Here is a 12,147-nt window from a genome sequence, read left to right on the forward strand (position 1 = left end):
AATTAATTACTGCTAAACTAAGGCCCATTCAACGGAACGACTTCCACTTCCGAGAACCGTTCGGCATCCCTAACGCCAAAAAAAATATGGCATTGAAAAAGGCGTAGCAAGGTTCGTGGTCTCCCCTTGTCAGTGAAATCACCGAGTCAGTCGAGTAAAATGTTGAATGCAGTGTCGACAAAGTCTTCGAGAAGAAATAATGCCGCTTGTCCGCTCTGTTCAAGGGGTCATTTTTTGAGCTTTTGCTTAGGTTTTAAGGCTCTTAAACCTGAGGAACGAAGAGAAGAAGTCATCAAGCTTTCTCTTTGCCTAAATTGCCTTTCTCGTAATCACGAAGCGAGTCGGTGTCGATCATCAGGTCGGTGTCTAGCGTGTGGCAGCAAGCACCATACGCTACTGCATGAAGCATTTCCGAGACTCGCGGATAATTCTCAATCGGCTGATGCCATACCATTAAAGTCGCCCACGATTTCCCCTTCGACTCCCCCCGGCGCAGTGTTATGTCGCGCGAGCTCTTCAAGTCGAGTGGTTCTTTTAGCGACTTTTTATGCCCAGGTTGAATCACTTACGGGAAAATGTATCACAGTGAGAGGACTCATAGACACTGGGTCTGATACGTCTTTTGTTACGGAATGGTTGGCGCAAACTCTGGGACTTCGGGGATCTAAGGTCAGCGTTCCGATCATGGGCATACAAGGTCATGAAGTGGGTTCTGCTTTGAGCATGGTAAACGTGACAGTTACATCCTCCTTCGACAGAAACTTTAAACTAGATCTTCAAGCCTTGGTGCTTAAAAGGCTAACCGCTCTTACGCCCTCCCACTATGCAAAATTGCACCCATGGTCTCATCTGGAGGGGTTGTCCTTTGCGGATCCAACTCATGCCATTCCTTCATCAGTTGACCTCATCTTGGGCGCCGATGTCTGCGGGGAAATACTTTTAAGTGCAGTTCGCGAAGGGCCGGTAGGAAGTCCTACTGCTCGTTTAACTCCTTTTGGATGGGTGTTAATGGGACCTGTTTCGCGTGCGAAGGATATGCAATTTCAAAATGACTGTGCTACCGCTATGCATGTGCAAGCATATGAAAGGGTGATGGATGAGATTCAGAAATTTTGGTCCCTTGAGGAAGTTTCCACGGTAACACCGCCGTCAGAAGAGGATTCTTATTGTGAAAATCATTTTAAAACGACTCACCGCAGGGACTCTGATGGGAGATATGTAGTACGTTTGCCATTCAGGCCAAACAATTCGCTGAAATTGTATCCTTCTCGGGAGTCAGCTATGAAATTATTTTTGAAAAACGAGAATCGACTCAGAAGTCAACCTGTTTTGAGGGAGAAGTATGCCGCATTTATGACGGAATACTTAAATCTAGGTCACATGGAACTTACTAGTGCGAGCGATCAATTATATTACTTGCCACACCATGCTGTTTCGAAAGAAAATGACGAAACGCGTAAAGTTCGAATTGTATTTAATGCATCTTTTAAGAGTGCCTCTGGTAATTCTTTAAATGATTTATTGTTGAGTGGACCTCGTCAGCAACCGGATTTGTGGTTGATTCTAACGCGCTGGCGTTTTTTTCGAGTGGCTTTTACTTCGGACATAGTGAAAATGTTCCGCCAAATTCGATTGCATGAGGACGACTCAGACTTTCAACGTGTTATTTGGCGTAAGGATCCTTCCGAAATAATCTCAGATTATAAGCTGACTACGGTTACTTACGGTACGGCTCCAGCCCCCTTCCTAGCTATCAGAGTACTCCGGCAATTGGTACTTGACGAAGGTCATTCATTCCCTTTGGGAGCTAAAGCAGTGGCACGGCATTCTTACGTGGATGACATTCTTTGTGGTGCAGCTAATGTAATTGATGCTATGGACGTTAAGAGACAGTTAATTGAATTGCTAGCGAGGGGAGGATTTCCATTAAGTAAGTGGGCATCTATCGAACCCACTCTTTGTTCGGATGATGAAAATCCGACGAAAGTATTTTCTGACTCCGAAGTGGTTGCTACCTTGGGAGTAAGATGGTCACCAGTGTTAGATACATTTAGTGCGAGGGTTGCTCATCCGACCGGCCGAGAGGCAGTAGTGACTAAGAGAACTGTGCTTTCGGAGATAGCCCGATTATTTGATCCATTAGGTTGGATGGCGCCTGTACTAATTGTGGCCAAAACTATATTGCAAGACTTGTGGCTGTCCAAGGTAGGATGGGATGAAGTTCTATCTTTGGAACTTACTGAACGTTGGCAGAGTTTTAGGTCTTCACTATCCATGTTAGAGCAAATCAGTATCCCTAGATGGGTAGGTACTAAAGAGGCGAATGTGTCTTTCATTTCTCTCCATGGTTTCTGCGATGCCTCTGAGAGGGCATACGCAGCAGCAGTGTATTTGCGTGTTGCTGGGGAGGGGGAGGATGGCTATGTTAGCCTGTTGGCCGCTAAAACGAAAATCGCCCCGTTAAAGCTTGTTAGTGTGCCTCGCCTTGAATTGTGTGCAGCTGTACTTTTAACTCGCTTCCTGGTGAAAATAGTGGAAGGCCTTCAGTTCGTATCTGTGCCAGTATTCTGCTGGACAGATTCAGCAGTTTCTTTGGCCTGGATCCGTGGCCACCCCTCAAGGTGGAAGACCTTCGTGGCTCATCGCGTCTCGGAGATCCAGACGTCGCTTCCGGGGGCCCAGTGGAGCTACGTCAACACCAAGCTCAACCCAGCTGATGCCGCAACCCGTGGGATCAGCCCTGACGAACTGATGGACTCCTCTCTCTGGTGGAGTGGACCACCATGGCTTGCCGGCCGGGAAGAGGGGTGGAGCTGTGGGAAACCCGAATCATCAGGTGCTGAGGATTCGGAGATGCGGATGGCCGTAAACCACTCTGCAACTTCCCTTCATAACTCAGGTGATGTATTACAAAGATTTTCATCATACCTGCGCCTGCTAAACGTCATGTCTCTGTGCCTAAGATGGTTACACAATTTCAGGGATAAAAGCCACAAACGCTCGGGATTTTTCTCCCCCGAGGAGCGTGCCCAAGCTCTGACTGCGGTAATCAGGAGCACGCAGTCCACAGCATTCCGAGACGAACTTGCAGCCTTGACGTCTGGGAAATCCCTGAAAAGGTCCTCATCCCTGCTACCTCTTCGACCGTTTTGCGATGCGGATGGACTACTTCGCGTGGGTGGTCGGCTAAGAAATGCAGTGCTGGACTATGACGAGAAACATCCCATCATCATTCCAAAGGATCACCATTTCACCGTGCTGCTGGTGCGCCACGCACACGCAGTCACTCTTCATGGCGGACTGCAAGCTACAGCAGCGTACCTAGCGCAACGGCACTGGATCATCCGCAGCCGCGTGGTGGTAAAGCGAGAAATCCGGACCTGTGTGACCTGCGCCCGGTTTCGTGGAGAGACTCTGGTGCAACGCATGGGTGATCTTCCAGAAGAAAGGGTTAAACCCCAAAGACCATTCTTATCTACTGGACTGGACTATGCTGGTCCATTCCTCCTGAGGGCTACTAAGGGTCGGGGTCACAAAGCATATAAAGGATATATTTGTCTTTTTATCTGTATGGTAACGAAGGCCGTTCACCTTGAATGTGTATCTGATCTTACCACTAACACTTTTCTCCTTGCTTTTCGCAGATTTGTTTCGCGAAGAGGTGCTTGTTATTTTCTCTACAGCGACAACGCCTCAACCTTCCGAGGAGCTGCGCAAGAATTGAAGACAATGTTCCAGCAATCCTCATCCTTCTATAAAGAAGTCGGCTGTCAGCTGAGCAACACGGGGACGCAGTGGACCTTTATCCCACCGTACGCGCCGCACTTCGGAGGCTCATGGGAGGCAGCGATAAAATCGACTAAATTTCATTTAAATTTAAAAAAACTAAATATTTATTGTTAAATTACTTGTTTCGGTGGTAAGCCATATTCATTTTTTGTATGTTTTCCTTGATTCTGTAAGTTGGCTGCCCCGATATTTTTGTCACGGCGGGCGGCTATAAATGTTAAGGTAATTATTTCGACATTGCCGAGGCGGGCGGTATTTTTTTTTTCAGCATCCATAGGCCTCTGGTTCATCCGGCCCGAAGGACCATATGTTTAGGCTTTTTGAATTCCCTCCAGGTGGCGATGGAGGGGGAGGGAGAGGTCTAGTGCGCATGCGCTGGGCCGAGCAGGAGTATCGTCGCGCCCGGCATACTCACTCTCTCTCTCTCTCTGTCTCTCTCTCTTACGCCGAACCGTGCCTTGTGAAGTTGGCCTGCACTCTGTACCCACCATTAAAGGAGTTCAGCTGAATAACAGATTTCACTTTATTTCAACAATGTTACAATAACTGGTTTAGCTAGTTTAATAATTTGTTTCAGCCTATTCATTTCATTGTATTCGTAATTTCAATGTAAAATAACGTAAACTGATTCTAAGTCGCTAGTGATGAGTGGTAAGTGAGGTGTGGAGAATCCTTGCGAACTTCAAGGAGTGCAAATTCTTTTGTGTGTGCAGAGTGATTGGAAAACCGATTGTCATGTTTTAATAGTGTTACGTAATAGTGTTTTATATTTATTGTGAGCCAAATTTTTTATTGAATCAGTTGATTTGGAATATACTGATTATACGTATCAAAAAGACAGCTCGTGAAATGTGTGCGTTGTAGTGCTATTTGTGATATGATGAGCAATAAATATGTACAAGTAAGGGTAATTTTGCTTATTATTACTCTTATTAAAGGATAAATTTGTATTTTCTTTAAACACTGATCTGGCGGCAGACGCTGGAGATCTTTAAAAAAAAAAGTGGAATAACCCTGCTGAGCAACTTGAAACACTGCAGTAGGGCATCTACAGGCTTGTGACGTCACACATCAATTCAAGATGGAAGTAGGGCTTTTTGGCGTAACGTAAAATTTGTCACTGTTTAAAGCCTTCTCTAAACATGTACAATGAAGAAAATAGCGTAATATAATTGTCATTGCTCCTTCTGAAGCACGATCTTTCAATTTCTTAAATAAAAAAATACGGTGAACAACCCTATTGCATCTGGAAAGGAATCCAGGTGACAGCACTAAATTAGGTGTCATGGCCGAATATGGAGGATCGGATGCATTCAGGGGCGGATCCAGGATTTTTTTCTGGGAGGGGCACAAGCAAGGCCGTATCCAGGATTTTGTTCTGGGTGGGGCACAAGGATACCTCGTAATACAAAACGAACGCAATGATAATGGGACCATATTAAAAATCATGCATATTTTTGAGGATCTGGGGGGGGCACGTGCCCCCGTGCCCCCCCCCCCCCCCTGGATCCGCCTATGGATGCATTAGTACGCTTGTTCGTGTGAAACGTTAGCCGGCCAGCACTATATACCGTTTAGCCGAATATCAATGGCATTATGATGAAAAACTTAGAAGGAGAAGTTCATGAGCAGCAAAATGTGCGGTGTTTATGATTGCACCGACCAGTGTGAGACAAAAGCTATCTCTCTACATAGATTCCGCAACACCCCTAATTTGGGAAAGAAGTGGGAGCACGTCATGAGAATGGGCAAGAGCGAGCTAGCATGCTAGTTTTATTTAAGAAAAAAACAAGAATGGGTCATAGAGAAACATATGAAGGCATGACACCTTCATTGTATCATTTAATGCCTACTTAAAAATTGTTCGCGTAAGTATGGAGGTGTCAGAGGATGAGATGCAGACGGAAAGAAGGTTGAACAAACTTGCAATAACTATCAATGAATTTTCAGATATCCAATAAGCCAGGAAAGTTAAGGTTGGGGAAATGATTCGAATCGCGACAACTGAGAATTATATGAATATTCCCGGGCGACTACCCACCAATTGCCGGGACTATGTCTGCTTGAGACAAGTAATTTCTCCCAAAGTCACACAAACTAGGCATGGGAAAAAAATACCGGTATTCGGTAGTACCGAGTACTATTTTTTTTCTACTTCGGTAGTACCGGCCAGTATTTTTTAAGCGGTACTACCGGAGTACCGGTACTAGAAATACCGGTACTTCGACGGCGCTGCCATCTTGTGCGTTATCAATCAACTACCTACCCAGCGTACACCAAGGTGATAGAAACTCCTTTACCACCTTCAGCGTACACAGCTACTTAAAAATTGAGTGTTGATAATATATCAAGCGAAGTAGTGCCTTGTCTACACTACACACTTAACTTAAGTGACTTCACTTAAATATAATCTTAAATGTGGTGCGGTAGCTACACTTGGGGCGTAGTCCAGTACAAGCTCCCAGTGCTCCGAAGCACTGGGAGCCAGTGCTTCGGAGCACTGGGAGCTTGGGCGGGAGCACTTGGGAGCACTGGGAACCAGTGCTCCCAAGTGCTCCCGCTACAGACGCTACAGATTCGTGGTCCACTTTCGCTCCTATCGCTCCCAGTGCTACCCTACTGGATCACGGCTGGAGCGATTGTAGTATTTGTTAGTCGTTTGTTTTACTAGTATCGTCTGCTCGGATATTAGATCGTCTGAATTAGGGATTGTTATAGCCCCTTGTACTTTACTTAGCTTGTTAGAGAGGTCAGTAATATAAATGACAAAAAGAATATGACCATGGGGTACACCACAAGAAACCTATTTAATATTAGATCTTCATTGGATACCATGATCGGGCACCACAGCAGACCGATGCTTGTCCTGAAGATTTTACCCACTGGTTTGCAAATCCTCTAACAACAAGGTGATAAACTTAAACTATAAAGAGCAGATCATATGATACATATGAAATAAGATAAGACTGATTAAAAACCTTATTAGAGAAATTTCAATTAAACGAAAAATAAGCCTAATTAACTTAACTCACCTAAAAGCTTGCGTTTAAACGATACAGGTACAAGTTAATGCCTATTTGCGTGAATTATTTTTGTGGACCGAAACGGAACATGTACGAATGTTTGAACCTAGCTAAAATAGGTTAAATTTGTCGATCATGCATTTGCACATGTTGAGTGGTTACACGTGAAACCACTTAACGTGCAACAACGCAACCGTACGGTACATTTCGTGTTCTTTCTCGCGTTCATACTTTTACACTTGTCGGATTTATGTAGGTGTAAAAAGGCCTTAAGTGGAGTGTCCTTTATACGATTTATCAATTGCACTCATGACATTGTATGACAGTCTCAAAAGCAGTCCTACACTTGAACCAATCTCGTCAACAACGAGCCTTAAGCATAAATGCAATGCGTGTCAACCTGACCTTAAGAAAATTACATAAGTAAAATACAACCGAACATCAATAATTGATTGAACTTCAGTTGAAGATTAGAGGAAGATATCATTATTTAACAGAGAATACAATCTTCATGGGGAAAGCTTGAAGAAAACCTAGGTTGGCCGCCAAAAAGCAACAAACGGAATGCTTTAACTAGAAGTTCACGTACCCTAACCTAAGAAGTCATATTCTATCTCAATTTCACGCAATATCAAGTTCAAATAACTAATAATTGATCTAAATAACAAATAAATCAATATAACTTACAAAATTAACATAATTCTTACGTAACGGACGGAATGCTTCGACCGGAAAGTTCACTCACTACATGTCCTATAAATTTCGAATAGCCATTTTCTATCTACCCTTCTCGCTAGCTCAAGCTTAAACCACTAATAATTAAATAATATTATATATAATTAATTATCACAACAACAAAGTTTATAAGATATCTTGGTCTTGCCGCTCAATTTCTTCCCCGATCTGGCCCGTGGCGACTCTGAATTGTGAAACCATTGAGTTACAGCCATTTGCCTCACCGTAATATCCCCCGAATAGTTCTTTAACCATTTGTTTTTAGCATTTACTATCCAGGCTCTCTTAGCGACTTCTTCCATCAACTCCAAATGGTCATATTGGGCGTAGTCCAGTACACGCTCCCAATGCTCCCAAGTGCTCCCGCTTCAGACGCTACAGATTCATGGTCCACTTTCGCTCCTATCGCTCCCAGTGCTACCCTACTGGATCACGGCTGGAGCGATTGTAGCATTTGTTAGTCGTTTGTTTTACTAGTATCGTCTGCTCGGATATTAGATCGCCTGAATTAGGGATTGTTATAGCCCCTTGTTCTTTACTTAGCTTGTTAGAGAGGTCAGTAATATAAATGTCAAAAAGAATATGACCATGGGGTACACCACAAGAAACCTAATTAATATTAGATCTTCATTGGATACCATGATCGGACACCACCGATCCGATGCTTGTCCTGAAGATTTTACCCACTGGTTTGCAAATCCTCTTACACCAAGGTGATAAACTTAAACTATAAAGAGCAGATCATGATACATATGAAAGAAGATAACACTGATTAAATACCCAATTAGAGAAATTTCAATGAAACCAAAAATAAGCCTAATTAACTTAACTCACCTAAAAGCTTACGTTTAAACGATACACGTACAAGTTAACTTATTATTAATAATTAATTAATGCCTGTTTGCGTGAATGATTTTTTTGGACCAAAACGGAACATGTACGAATGTTTGAACCAAGCTAAAATAGGTTCAATTTTCCGTCCATTCATTTGCACAAGTTGAGTATGGTTACGCGTACGCGTAACCACATAGCGTGCAACAACGCAACCGTACGGTACGTATTTCGTGTTCATTCTCGCGTTCATACATTTAGACTCGTACGGGTTTATGTAGGTGTAAAAAGGCTCCGGTTCGCTCCAGCCGCCCTACTTATTTCTTGGGAGCGTTTGTAGCGAGAGAGAAGCGAATGTAGTGACGTCATGCGTGACGTACGAGAACGCTACGGGAGCTTCTGTAGCTTCTACTGGACCACGCAAAGACTCGCTCCCAGCGCTTCGGAGCACTGGTAGCTTGTACTGGACTACGCCCATTATTGCCGGCCAGGTGCACAATTGTTATGAACACCATTTTCTTTTGCCTTCCTTCCCGTTCAAATTCGCGCTGAAAACAGGTTCGCTCCAGCCGCCCTACCTATTTCTTGGGAGCGTTTGTAGCGAGAGAGAAGCGAATATAGTGACGTCATGCGTGACGTACGAGAGCGCCACGGGAGCTTTTGTAGCTTCTACTGGACCACGAAAAGACTCGCTTCCAGTGCTTCGGAGCACTGGGAGCTTGTACTGGACTACGCCCTCTGTAGCGTCTGAAGCGGGAGCACTCGGGAGCATTGGGAGCGTGTACTGGACTACGCCCTTGAGCTTTAAGTCGACTTCAGCACCGTGATTGTCTATATCGGGAAACAGTTATGTTGACAGATGAAGGTCTAGGAGAGCAATTAGTGAATCTTCGATCCAAAGCGACTGTTATTTGAAATAAACTTCCAAACTCCGTGAATTAACCATTTTGGATTCAGAAGGTTAAAAGGAAAGACCGATTTCAGTTCCTGAGGGAACGCTATATGGCGAGAGGTGATGGAGCCAGAGGAATTTAGAATTACTGAGCGTGACTTCGTGGAATGACATATTCATAACGTAAACAAAAACACTTATTGCTAGTCAAATTCCACTGCTTTATTAAAACCGTTGATGTTAAATTTCAACCATTAATTCCTCCCACGTCCAATGAAATCGCCACATCTCGGCATCCCTAGGACTAACATTAAAGCCCTATGCAATAGTTTCAATAACAGTGTGTGGGAAGTTACTGAGTGCATTCGTTTACGTTATTTTCGATTATGACACCATGGAAAATAAACTGTTTTACCGGATCCTGTGCCGTCGTCTCATTGCCAGTCTTAAAATTCCTTAAAACGTTTCTTCGAGTTTCACCGTGAGCAACAGGCATATAGCAACATAGCAATTAGTTTTCACGGAAATATAACCAACAATAAGATGAGAAACACCACAAAGTAAATTCGTCGAATTAATAACCCCAACACTAGAAATTAACTAACGAAATAGAACGCTCAATAACCACATCATAGAATACAGCACAACTTAGAACATAATCAACGGGATGATTCAGGAGTGAGATGGGTATTATGTGCCATTTACAACACTTGAGCTTCAACGGTGCGGAAACAGTTGCCAGCGCAATTTAAGTTGGGTTCTAAGATGACTTAAGTGGAGGTGTACTTAAAATAAGCTGGTGACACCTACACTACCAACTTAAGTACAGAGCCAACTTAAGTAGTCACTTAAGTTACTAGTGTAGACCCGGCACGCCATTTCCAAGGAGGTTGTAAATATACTATGTATTTAAAACTCCTTGGCCATTTCCAAGAAGTAAACACCAAGAGGTCTATTCTGTATCTTGGGGGCGCTTTATTGCGCCGCCGCTATTTCCCTCTTTCAAATGGCATCGATTTTGATTCTTCAAATTTCATCGCGTTATATTACGCCGATTTTGGGGGCGTAATATATCGCCCCCGTGAAATCTGTAGTCGGTATGAAAATTAGTGTAGGGCATGAAATACAAGTCGAGTAACTCATTAAGTTATCTATAAATATGTAATTATTAGACATAATAATGATTAAAATATCTTTTTTTAAATTATTCCATCGTTATCTAGCGGTCAGCAAAAGCCAATTTTAGGTTTTATGATATTACCTGCAAATCCAAGATCTCCGAGAGCAAGATACAAATGACGGTCGAAAACAGTTCCGCGCATTGCAGACGACGAAAATTTCTTACAGTATTTATGATCAAGCTCATCTGCTGAGAATGGGATTTAACATGAAAATATCTCTCCTACCTTAATACCTACCCTTGCGAGCATTCTATCACACAGCACAGACAGCACCGCTGCAATTGACAATGCATACTAATATATGCTAACAAGTACGTATACCGTGATTCCAACGGAAGAAAGGGGCAATAAACAGAATGATTGCTCGAAACAAGGAAACATTTAATGAATTATTCATCATAAAACTGCATACATTTCATTTCAACATCATTCCTCTTGCGGCATATCACAAATTTACACTGTACTAGTATATTTAGTCCGAGTCATATCAACGCTAATAGTTGTTTGAAGTAACATGGAAATGGTATCAAAATGCAAACATGATAACACTTCCATAATCATTGCTCGAAAAATTGGTATTAGAAACCGTAAAGTATGTCACACGAGTTCACAATCACAACACTCGCGATGATTCCTTCCATGACATCCGCGTAATCTAGAAAACAGCTGTTTTCCTCAACGAATGTATTTAAAATGGCCTAAAATGTGATTTCAAGTGACAAAAATGTTTTATAATTAAATAATTACCCTTGTGGAAAACTGTGGATTAACTGTGGACATCGTAGAATTACGGCGAGCAATGAGGCATACGATGTAAACAAGCCGTGGCTGAAGATGAACGTACTGGTGAAAATAATTTCGTCACCACTTATCATATGAGTATAATCATTATAGGCGTAGGTGAACGAATAGTGCGTAGCGGACGAAGTCCTCTTCAAGACAATTATACTTGTAAATTCCGATACATTAAGCTCAAAAATTGGCGATATTTTTCCATCGGCGACTGTAACCCTTGAATATAGACGCTTATTTACTTAGGCTAGAAAATATCCGATAGAAAAAGAGCAAAATCTCCAAACACAAGCCACATCGTATTTTTAACTTCTTCCCGGGCTGCCGAGTATCCTGCTGCGTTTTCGGAGTGTCTCATTTGTTTATTGCAAAGAATCGAGAAATATGATTGGACGTGTACAAAACTCCGCCCCTGGTAGGGGCCGCTATCGGAATAACGCGAGCCAAATGCTGGCGTTATTGTCGATGCTATAAAGCGACCCCAAATTCCGCTTAGGGGCCGCTATTTTGAGATAGTGAATCGGGGGGGCGTAATATTGCGCCAGAAATAGCATCTTCGTCGTGATAGCGGAGCCGCTATCTGTTACAGAATAGGCCCCCAATTCACAACGGCTTTCAGCAAGAAGTGTTTATTTAATTAATGCCAAGGATATTTTTCAAGAAATCATAACAAGATACAAGAAAATGTAGATGCAGACTTATACAATAAGTGCACACCTTGTATTTAAGCACACTAAAAATAATACCATCTGTTTATTTTAATTTAAACTGAAGTTTTTTTTACATACAACCAATAAAGTGAACCACCAAAAGAAGACCAAATTAATTTTACTTCTTAATTATTAAGATGAGTCCTCCTTCCTTATTTTCTTTCTTGTTTCTTCATTGCCTTTAAAAACTTCAT

At 42.7% G+C, this 12,147-nt stretch overlaps 1 protein-coding gene across 1 annotated transcript; it reads left to right on the plus strand.

The window, feature by feature from the left end:
* The first annotated feature begins 2,148 nt into the window (after positions 1-2,148).
* LOC124160401 lies at positions 2,149-3,724 on the plus strand. Its single transcript, XM_046536236.1, has 2 exons — positions 2,149-3,529; positions 3,645-3,724. The coding sequence occupies exons 1-2, from the start codon at positions 2,149-2,151 to the stop codon at positions 3,722-3,724; spliced, it is 1,461 nt and encodes a 486-aa protein (XP_046392192.1).
* The last annotated feature ends 8,423 nt before the right edge of the window (positions 3,725-12,147 follow it).

The sequence above is a fragment of the Ischnura elegans genome, chromosome 6, assembly GCF_921293095.1.
Source record: "Ischnura elegans chromosome 6, ioIscEleg1.1, whole genome shotgun sequence".
NCBI classification, from domain to species: Eukaryota; Metazoa; Arthropoda; class Insecta; order Odonata; family Coenagrionidae; genus Ischnura; species Ischnura elegans.

Coding starts and splice junctions, on each gene's coding strand:
- LOC124160401 (XM_046536236.1), top strand. CDS start 2,149: ATGGCGCCTGTACTAATTGTGGCCAAAACTATATTGCAAGACTTGTGG. Junction 3,530..3,644: donor GAGGGCTACTAAGGGTCGGG/GTCACAAAGCAT, acceptor TGCTTTTCGCAG/ATTTGTTTCGCGAAGAGGTG.